At 31.0% G+C, this 11,552-nt stretch overlaps 1 protein-coding gene across 1 annotated transcript; it reads right to left on the bottom strand.

Annotated features, from left to right (window-relative positions):
• Nucleotides 1-8,182: 8,182 nt before the first annotated feature.
• LOC111391529 (cytochrome b561 and DOMON domain-containing protein At4g17280-like) lies at nt 8,183-10,796 on the bottom strand. Its single transcript, XM_023016759.1, has 3 exons — nt 10,074-10,796; nt 9,307-9,849; nt 8,183-8,947 (listed from the first exon to the last, which is right to left on the bottom strand). The coding sequence occupies exons 1-3, from the start codon at nt 10,704-10,706 to the stop codon at nt 8,372-8,374; spliced, it is 1,752 nt and encodes a 583-aa protein (XP_022872527.1). The 5' UTR covers nt 10,707-10,796; the 3' UTR covers nt 8,183-8,371.
• Nucleotides 10,797-11,552: the final 756 nt, after the last annotated feature.

Raw genomic sequence — 11,552 nt, 5'->3', positions numbered from 1 at the left:
ATTGGATGTTGATATCTTTTTGGACAGTGTTTTGGACATCCAATAAAATCATCGCTGTAGTAGATAGAACAAGGAATTTTCCCGATTAACTGATGGTATTTTTTATGATTTCCGTCCAGATGGACCTCAAGTGCATATTTATGAAAGGTTGGAAACCTTCGTTGACACAATATGAAAATTAAGGTAAAGTCTGTAAAAAAATGAAAGGGTTAAGGACCGCTGCTACAATTATTCCTTAAATTTATTAATTTCTATTCATCGAATAAAACTGACTAATTAGAAGATCAGAATTAGGAATTCTAGTTTGTTTTAACAATGTTGAAAACGAGTCCAATGCAATATTTTCTATATTTTTCAATAAATTATTAACTTGTTACAATTAATTTCCACTCAAATGCAGTTTTTCTATATTTTTTAATAAGTTATTAACTTATTATAATTAACTTCTATTGATTTCAAAGTAGAGTTTGGGTAAGAAGATAATAAATTTTATTAGTCTTACACGAACATACATATTTTAAAGAGGAAAAAAACATTTAAGGCTTGATTGGTACAGATTTTTTTAAAATTATTTTTCTACAAGACCCACAAGTTTTTCCCATTTTTCAACCAAACATTAAAAAAAAAAAAAGTTATATAGATTAAAAAAGTGACAACACTCAAAAAGTAACAAAATTCAAAAATAGTAACAAATCAAAAAGTGATAAAAGAAGTGACATAAATTCAAAGAAAAAGTGATAAAAATGAGTTATTAAAAAATGACATACAATAACACTTTTATTAAATCAACTTTTTAATGATATTTTACCAAATCTACATTCAGAGCTTCCTGCTATACCATTTACGTTCGATGCTTCTTTGACTTATCCTTGTAACACGGGATGAATGTACTCGCAAGCATAGTAAGTAAGATGATTCCTGGAGAATTGCCTCAAGAAATATTAAATCTCAGTTTATAAACCCTCAACATTCAACCTATCCTATTAACTTTTACCTTTTTTATCCTTTTATTTTTTCCTATTTACGATATTAGCTCAGGCATCTAGACTAACTGGTTTCTACCATATAATATTAACCAAAAATCATTAGCCATTTAAACAAAACCTCCCCAGATTGTTGCATCGAACAATTATCTGAAAAAAATAGTACATACCCATCAATCCAAAGCATATATCCAATATATCGAGAAACATATATCCAATTATAAGCTTGTATAATTTATTCAAGAAACTACAATACGGTACCTCAAATACAAATCAATCGAGTAAAGATCGAATTACAAGGAAAAGGACGATGAAAAGTGGAAGGATTATGAAATCTTCATTTTCTGAGTACGATTCCTGCTCCCAAACAATCGATTTCACCGATTCAAGAAAACTCATTTCAAAGAATGAATGAAACATAAATTATTGCTGGTTTATATATGAATGTTTATGTATGTATATGAATGTGCTTGAGTGGGTTTGCGAGATTAGTTGGTTTTGTGGTCTTTTTTTGTGCAATTAATATGCAGCTGTGGAGTATTTAAAAATATAGTATGTTATATTTTGTAACAGCTTTTCACATAATTTTCAAAATTGCCTCATATTCAGGGTATATAGTCTAATTTCCTCTATATAGTTTGGGGACAACATTGCGGACTGATTTAATGTTGGGTGGTGTGTCCATATAGTATATTTTGCTATGATAAAATAATAATTTATAATAAATAAATTGTGGTTTTATTTATCTATTGCATTTATTTTTTATTGAGATTGAGAATTAAAGTGTCTATAATCACTTGTGAGAATATAAGTTAAGTACTTGCGTTGAGAAGTACTGTGTGACAAAATTTATATTTTGATCATAACTAATTTGTTCACAGCCAAAATATAAGGGTTGGCACCTTGAATTTGAAGTTGTAGTGTTGATCGATTCACTATTCAAGTTTGTAATTTTTCCTTATCATGTAAAATAATTAAAGATGACATTAGTACAGTTTGAATGTATTGAACAGTCCATATATTGTGTTTAATTCTATAGCATGATCGTATGGAGAATTAAATTCCACTTGATCGCTATGTATTTCATCTAAATCTATTAACATGACTATATATGTCTTTTCGTTTTTTTAATACTTCTTTGATTCATCAATGAGTGAGATCAATTTGATTGGTCAAACGTTGGAAACTAGAGAATGGGCGAAATAGAGAACATAAATTCGTGTCGGGAACCGTCATCCCAAGCAAATTGGTAGAGTGACTACTTAAATATTTTTTGTTCAATGGTTAAAATATGAGTTAAGTGTTTAGCGACAGCTAAATTTCTACATCTGTGATTAATTTACAGAAAGTTGAAGAAAATGGTGCTTAATTTAGTGAGAATAATTAGAATGACAAAACGATCATTTATGTTCGTACTTAATTATCGAATCTCGGATGGGGATAAAATACATATACGACAGGTTAAAGGAAAGTATTACGAATTTATTAACTCCTGTAATCTAATATATTCCAAGAGTTCAGTCTTTTATCTTTAGGGAAAAACAAAAACTAATAATTAGATTGGGTGGTCGATGATCGACTAGGCAATATTTAATTATTGGAGTTTAGATAATATATGTTCAATCGGGTTCCTATAGTAGCTCTATAAAGTATAAAACCTAATTATGGTAATTAAAATAGTTTTTGGTTTAATTATAATTATAATAAAGTTTTGTATTTAGTTGTAATTACTGTGAAAGTTATAAATTCAATTATGATTGTAATTGAAATTGGAAGACTACACATGTAATTTCCACCAGTGAAAAAAAAAAATACTTAATACGTACTCTTCTAATAACTTTTACAACCAACTTCCAAACAACTGAACTAGATTGAAACATGCAATCAATACTATATCACTATAATCCATAAGTTATTGTCTCAAAATGTTATTTGGTGTTTTTATCGATCTTTTATATCACTACATTTCAAAGTGAGTGAAGAATCTCAATCAAAGTAAGAAAAATAAACTAATAATTTCGAAGGTTAAAGAAATTAAATTTAATTCACATCCATTTTCTGCTTGATTTCAAGGATATACTTATATGTAGATTACTTTATAAATAAATAAATTTTAACATATATTCTTTTTATAGTCAATATCAAATCTATAAAAAGTTATTTATTTCGATCATAATATCTATTTTATGGTCAAAATAAGTAATTTTTTTAATAAATATGAATAAATAATAAATGAAAACATATGTAGAAATAAAAAATAACAAATACCTTAAAAATTTGAAAAATATGTAGTGTCTCTAACTATTAAAATAAGTTATTTACTTTTACATCTAATCAATACAAATATTCTATAATAAAATTTACTTAATAATTATAAGTAAATTTTAGTCAAACATACATTAAGTAGAATATCTAATTTGACAATAAAATATTCACATTTTATGAATTTCATGAAAAAGTAATTAATAATTAATGTCTTTTATATAATTTAAATAATTGAACATTAGACTTGGGTTGAGATTCAAACTAGAGCTGGGCTAATGCTAACATTTGGGCCAAAACTCTACACTTTCTTTTTAATTTTTTATATGGGCTGAGGAGTAGTGGGCTAATGCTAACATTTGATCCAAAACTCTACACTTTCTTCTTAATTTTTCCCACTACCTTCGCCCATGTCACCTATCGATCTAGTCTTAACTTTTGGCAAATTTTATAGAAGGTTTGGAGGTTTGAAGTATCAAGTTCTTGCAACTAAAGTTTGAAGTTCACCAAAATTTGGAAATTCTTGATTCAAAATTAATTAAAGAATTAAACATCGAATTTAGGTAAAAATTTTAATTCTTTATTCTTGATATAACATACATGTCAACATTTAAACGATCTTGTTTATTGAATTAAAGAAATTTTTTAAAATTTTTGAGTAATTTCACTTCCGCATTCCAACATTTAAAACTTTAAAATACTTTACATGCTAAGTTGTACAAAGCTTAAACTTTGGAGACTAATTTGATGTGAACAATGTGCAAAAATTCAAAACTGTAGGGAACTATTTGCATAAAGCAGAAAATATCATGGACCTATTTAAAGGTAATGAAAATTCAGGGGTAGTTTAGTATGCACCAGAAATTGTAGGTCTGAGATGGAAAATAAAAAGAAATGAAGGACTGCTTCACAATACTTAAAAAAAGCTTGTTTGGCAAATGGAATGAAGTATTTTTCAAGCATGTGATTATCAATCATTTCAAAAGTTAATGGATCAAAGTGGGTCCAAACTTCGGAGATACATTCCAAAACTTTGTGTCTAGTAGTTTAGATTTATTATTATTTTTTCCTTTGGTTAGGCTTTTGTTTAAGGAAGTCTTTAAATTAATATATTAGGTTTTGAATTTTATTATGGTATTTTAAAATTTTTTTATTGTTAACACATAAAAATTCAGCCCAAATCGAACGGCCCAAGGAATGAAACCCAATTGGAAGATCCCCAAATCAGATAGCCCAAAAAACAAAACACAATCAAACAATTCAAGATGAAGGCCCAAATAGGGAGGCTCAAGAACGCGGTAACGCCATCACCCAAGTTTGCACGTCGCCAAGAATCTGAGCGAATGGAGTGTCATGCAGTCGCCCAGAGCTGTTACTCTATTCTCGTCCAAACCTTCAAGTCGTCCAAGGTCTTAACAAACATAAAGTGTTGTGGTTATTAAGAAGTGCAGTTATCAAAGCAGTTATTAAAGCAGCCCTATCACGTTCCACGATTCAAGAAATTCAATCGAAAACGGTTGAACGACGAAGAGTAATGGCAGCAGTTAAAAAAAGGCAGTTTCATGACAAGTTGATCATTAAGAGGAAAGTGGGCAGTTGTAGAATGATCAAACAGTTTTTAGGCGATTGATCACAAAGAGATCATCCATGGAGTATAAAAGGGAGAAAAGACATAGAGTAAAGGACCGAATCAAAAACTCTCTAACAGAGAACATGTAATTTTAATTTCCTTAGTTTAGACTTAAATACTTTTTTCAGTAACTCGTGTGCTTGCGCCCCTTGGAGGCATTCTGTTTTTAATTTCCAATTGTAAAGTCATCGCCAATAAAAGAACACCCCTTTTAATTGTTAGCGACTAACCCGCGCGAAACACTTATAGAATAGGATATGTTGCATTGTATAAATAAAAACATTCGTGTCTTCTTCAAAAAATAAGATTTAATAAAATAAAAATTGAATTTTCTCAAATACGTGTCCAACTTCTTGGTATATTGTTGAATCAAACAAAAAAAATCAAATATGTGTAATTGGTGCAAAACGTTTGCTTTCATTATGCAAAACATCCATATTGGTTTAAATTTAGCATTAAAATAAAGAAATAATATAAATAAATAATGACTAATTTACTCTCATCTTTAAATAATTATGAAAAGGAAAGAAATAATATAAAGAAAAAATAATTGTAGTCAAATTCCTAAAATTTTCAAATACTGCAAATGAGTCCTACAAAAAATATTTTAAAACATATTAGCAAAAAAAAAAAAAAAAAATCTTCCAAAAAAAAAAAAATTTTAAAAAAAAATAAAAAAAAAAAAAAAAAAAAAATCTTCCAAAAAGAAAAAGATTTATTTTCCACTTAGCTGGGTTTGAATTAGAACAATTGGGATTCGGGGTTGAATTAAGATCTTGGATGAAACTTCTAGTGGAAGAAGAAATTCCATCTACAAACATTATTATGTGAGGTAAAAGAAATTTGAATAAAATCAAAGCAAAATTCAAAAGGAGATGCAGCCTATGGATGTGTATATATTTATTTTTGTATGTACGTATGTAATCAATAGCAAGAAGATAGAAACAAGCATTAGCTGAAAATAGCTAAATTTTCATAAAAACTCTTATAACTTTGCTAAAAATAAAATGATATTAGAACACGAAACTTGATAATCGAAAAATATCTAAATTTTTGGATGGTGCGACAGTGGGATAGGGAGAATAGGTGGTGGTGGCTGATGGCAGGGTGCGAAACTGGATGGGGAAGAAGAACCATTTTAATTTTTAATTTGATTAAAATTATTTTCTTAATTTTTTTTTTATACTTATAATTCTCTTTTTACTTATTCTGGTGGGAGTGGTGGAGGGTAGAGGATAAGGGCAGGGACAAGTGAGGTATTAAAAAGATATAATATTCTATTTGTTACTTGTTTGTATATTTTAAATTGTGTTTAAGTAATGCGATTATTCTTTTTAAAAAAATTGGAAATCTAAATGCAACTATTCTTTATATATATAGTTCCCTTTTTTTTATATTTAAAGAGGAGGTAAATTAGTCATTTTATGATATTTTAATGAAAAAAATAGACTCTAAGAAAGTTTTGCACAAAAATATGTCGATTTAACAACGTCATCCTGAAGTTATCAATAGTACTAAAAGTGTAACCACGTCATGCACATGTCAACAGGAGCTTAATTTTATTTGCGACAATTTAGCACACGTTTTCCCTTTTGAAATTATTCAAACATTGGACACGTAAACACGTTTTACTTTGACCGACATAAAATACATTTTATGTTCTAGAACATATCATTTGAATTTTAGTGAATTCTAAATTTCAAAGATGAAACGAATAAATCAAAATTGACTTAGATGAGAAGACTTTAGAAAAATTAATTGTGATGGATCGAGAAAATTGAGACACATATAGATGGAGCAGTTGGAAATATACAATAATTTAAAGAAATTTGGAGACTTGAGTGACAACTACACGATTAAAGAAAAAAGACTTGTCTATATGTTTGTATATACTTCTATTTGATTTGAATCAAATATGAACATAGATGAGTTCAGCTTACCATTGAATGATTTCCTCCCATTTATTTTATTTCTTCTTCGCTGAAATTTTGTTATGTTGCTTCTACGTGTACAAATAGTCTTTGTATCGTTTTAATTTTATCATTAGATGCGAACAAAAATTACTCGCACAAATCAAGAAATTGTGCAAATTTAAAGTCATTTAGTGATTGATGAATAAAAAATATGTATATGAAAGAAATGAAAGATATATAGATGAGTTCTTGTAATCAATATGTACAAGTATTTGTATCAATGTTTTAAAAATCGACCTGATAATCGATTCGGAAAAGAAAAAAGGTCAAGAATTAAATTGGGAACTGGTCACGGGTTTTTCAAAATCGATCAATTTAACAGGCTTTGGGGTGGATTTTTAATTAGATATTTTATACGCCTATCCTAGTTGATTTTGGTCCAAATTCCGTTCAAACTGACTGGGTCAATCCAATTTTAAAACATTGTCTGTATGCATATTTAATCAAATCATACTTTCATGACACCTAATTTATAACAGAGTAGCGTGTTGGAATGACATTTCAAAGATATCTTTGAGTAGATACAAGCATAACAAACAATGTGAATTTATGTAGCTCTCTCTTATTCTTTCTTTTTCTTTTTCCTTTCTTGTTAGTGATTATCAACGACAATATCATCACTGATGTGATTATCGATAATCGTGAAGTTGTCATCGATAATCGTCGACGGTCTGATTGTTGATAGTTATAATTGAAATCAAAGTTGTGATTCAAATGAAATTATCGACAATAAATATATTTGGTGATTACCAACACGTAGGGGCACAGCTAGGAGAGGTTATAAAAATTTTTTTACTGGGTTGATACATAGGGGAAAAAAAAAAAAAAAAAAAACTTCTTTTCCACTAAAACTTAAAAGGGCTTTTAGGGTCACATATTCGTTAGCGATTACTGACAAAGTCACTGAAGAAGGCCATCATGTCAATCAAAATTTTAGTTATTTATATTATTTATTTTTATAAAGATATTGATTTATAAGTTAGATTATCCTTTTATAATTTATTTATGATATCACCGACTCCTAGTAACTCATTTCAACTTTTATTTTGTACCAACAGAATTTTCGATTAATATTGAATTTTAAATTATTCATCGATTTTCTTTAGTAAATTAAATATGTTATATTATTTATGTTTTTACTTTTTCCAACTAAGAGATCTTTGTAAGCTCAAATTATTTTTAATCATAAGAAGAAATAAATGCAAAAATATGTCCATTTTATAAATTGGGGACCCTAGGTAGCTGACTAACGTGCTTAATACTTGAGCCCTACTTTAAAGGTAGAAGAAACTCCTTATGAAAAACGTGAATAGTATTCATATGTAACAAACAAGTACAATAATGAGGGTGTAATATTAACATACAAACAAGAAAATTTTACACATCAATGTCTCAAATAGCAATACAATACATAATCTCATTATTGTACAGGTAACTAAATTAAACTAGAAAAGAATCATAAGAAAAATAATATATCTGCCTCAACAAATAAAATTAAAATCCCAAAATTCCTCTGCAAGTGTCTACACTGCCCGCGGGGATCTGCCACTGTATCCATTCGTTCCGTTACCGGCGTGCGCAAACTTATCCGCATCGTTTTCCCGTTTCCTCTTGAGCACAACATACCACGTGAAGGCTTCCAAAAGAGCTGAAGTGGCTCCAAGGAATATAAGCACACCAATGTATGCCCTTTTCCATTTCTTCTCGGGATCCAATATGTCGAATCCCTCGAAGATGTTTACTATGCTCAATATTATCACGGTGTATCCAACGGCGTAATGGTAGATGTTCCAGTAGAATCTGAATTTATGGTCTGGCTTTGGCCTCAAGAGCAAGGCGAAAACCTGAAGTGTTGCGAGGGCAAACATTGTAATGCCAATGTTCCTGTGAGTGTCGTGTCGGATTCCAGGAGAATCACTTCCGAGTTTGAGGCCAGTGCCCCAGCCGGCCACACCGACTGCGTAGCCAGAAACTTGACAAGCAATGTGTAAGTAAAACCAGGCTGGATTGGCTGCTTTGAACACCTTCAAATACCTTGCTGCCATAGCACCCACTGGCATCAAAATACCCCAACTCACAACATTTAACACACCGTGAACCTAAAATATCCATTAAACCACACATTAAATCACGAATCAACAGGCAAAACATGACATAAAATTCATCTATTATAGTACCATGATGGGTTTTATATCAACATATCATATTCTTTTTGTTGTTTTGACGACTCCTATAATCAGAGTAGTATATAAAGAACAGAGTTCCTCAATAATTTGTAACACGATACGAAAAATAATGCTTTAATTTTTATAAATTCAATATTTAAATTTAATAAAAAATTGTTTTTAATTTTAGTTCAATCTCTAATCACCTGTTAAGAAAATTTAAATTTTGTATAAAATTTCAAACACACCGCCAACTATCTAGTGGTGAGATATCAAGATTTTACTCTACTCACATTTCTCTTTCGTTGTTGCGAACCTCCACCGGCCCCGCCAGTATCCGACGTCATTCCAGAAACAAAATCAATTGTTCCAGAAGACCTAACGTTATCTCCAGTTGTAGCATGGATCCGAGGGGCGTCACCAGAAACCGGTCCATTTTGCCAAACCTGAGTAAAACTTGTTCTTCCTCTAGGAAGCTCAATACTAGCATATATCACCATCTGATTGTTGGTGAATTCAGCAGAAATTCTAGGAACATTAAAACTCAATGGCCCTTCTCGCAACTGCGTGTTGTAGTCCTCAACCGGTGCGGTATATGCACGAACAAGACCGCTGGAGTTCCGAAAAGCAACCAAAGACTGCGCGCCTAACATTCGTCCCGAGCCCAGATTGAGTGACCAGGCGACCCAGGCGGACGAGGTGATTCCGGTATGTCGATAGGCGATATCGATTGAGTGGTTAGATTGGTGGTAGCTCCAGTGTAGGAATGAGTTCAGGACTGGAAGATTATTGCATGAGCTGTACAAGTTGTTGGAAAATCTGTACTCAGAGCAACTCTGAGCGCAAGATGAAGAAGCAAAGAGAGAGATCAATAAACATGAAACGAAAAATAATGCTTTACATTTTATAAGTTCAATATTTAAATTTAATAAAAACCTTTTTTTTAAATTTAGTTCAATCTCTAATCACCCGTTAAGAAAATTTAGATTTTGTAAAAAATTTCAAACACACAGCTAGTTAACTATCTAGTGGTGAGATATCAAGATTTTACTCCACTCACCTGTGGCGAACCTCCACCGTCCCTGCCACCGTCACCACCACCGTCCCTGCCAGTATCCGAAGTCAATCCAGAAACAAAATCAATAGTTCCAAAAGACCTAATATTATCTCCAGTTGTGGCATGTATCGCAGGGGTGTCCCCAGAAACCCGTCCATTTTGCCAAACCTGAGTAAAATTTGTTCTTCCCCTAGGAAGTTCAATAGTAGCATATATCACCATCTGATTGTTGTTGAATTCAGCAGATATATTAGAAACATTAAAACTCAATCGCCCTTCTCGCAACTGCGTGTTGTAGTCCTCAACCGGTGCGGTATATGCACGAACAATACCACTGGAGTTCCGAAAAGCGACCAAAGCCTGCGCGCCTAACATTCGTCCCGAGCCCAGATTGAGTGACCAGGCGACCCAGTCGGACGAGGTGACTCCGGTATGTCGATAGGCGATATCGACTGAGTGGTTAGATTGGTGGTAGCTCCAGTGTAGAGATGAGTTCAGGACAGGAAGACTATTGCATGTTGTGTACAAGTTGTTGTTGGAAAATCTGTACTCAGAGCAATTCTGAGCGTAAGATGAAGAAGCAAAGAGAGAGATCAATAAACATGAAAAGAGGACAGTTTTAACAAACTTGTCCATTTTTTTGAAGATCAAGAACTCCAAAAGATTGATTTCTATTATACTTATGTTTCTTTTTATTTTCCCTTCCTTGTGAATTAGTATGAATGAATGAAAGAAAGAATAGATACGAGTTTTATAGATATCTAATGGGGAACGGGGAAAGAAAAGTAGGGGGATAGGAAAGTTGTCGGTAAAGACTTGGTGAAGGTTGACTTGTTCTTTTGTGTGGAATCTTTGTAAGTGTTTACATATATATTTCATCCCTCGAGTTGCAGAAAAATTTAAAGTTGGTCATTTAAGTTTTTCTAATTGTTTGAATCTGGCCACTCCTTGGTGAGATTATCATCAAATTCCATGTTTAATTTGAATATTAACGGAAGTAGGTCCTTTCGTATTTTGTAATTGATAAAAGCAAATCGAATTTCATATAATAATTGTCTTATTTTCATGGCTGTGCAAGCTTAAGGCCCTGTTTAGGAGTGATTTTTTCATCAAAAAAGTTAATTTTTTGATTAATTTTTTGATCATTATTTCACTATTTCAGCCATTATATTTGACTTCTTCTCTACAGGTGGACCCCACTTTTTTCTTAGCGGTCAAAAAATCAATTCTCAAAATCACTCCCAAACAGGCTCTAAATTGTACTAAAATAGGAGTAAGAAGAGACGTAACATATTTTGCGCTTTAATCAAATCTGAATTATCCCATTTTTTTATCACATTTTTCAAAATTCATCTTTTTTCAAATTCATTTTAAATCATACACTTTTTTCAAATAAAATATTTTTACATGTAAACTCATTTTTTTTAACCATACATTTTGTTAAAAAAAATAAAATTACTTTATACAAAATTTAATCTGCAA

The sequence above is a fragment of the Olea europaea genome, unplaced genomic scaffold, assembly GCF_002742605.1.
Source record: "Olea europaea var. sylvestris unplaced genomic scaffold, O_europaea_v1 scaffold8, whole genome shotgun sequence".
Taxonomy (NCBI): Eukaryota; Viridiplantae; Streptophyta; class Magnoliopsida; order Lamiales; family Oleaceae; genus Olea; species Olea europaea.
Note: the sequence above shows the minus strand (reverse complement) of the source record. Positions and strands in the feature narration are given on the sequence as shown.

Excerpts from the sequence above, each read along its gene's own strand:
- LOC111391529 (XM_023016759.1), bottom strand. The coding sequence starts at position 10,706 with ATGGACAAGTTTGTTAAAACTGTCCTCTTTTCATGTTTATTGATCTCT. Across the intron at positions 9,850-10,073 it reads ACGGTGGAGGTTCGCCACAG|AGTTGCTCTGAGTACAGATT; the intron begins GTGAGTGGAGTA and ends TCTTGCGCTCAG. Across the intron at positions 8,948-9,306 it reads CGCAACAACGAAAGAGAAAT|GTTCACGGTGTGTTAAATGT; the intron begins GTGAGTAGAGTA and ends TGGATATTTTAG.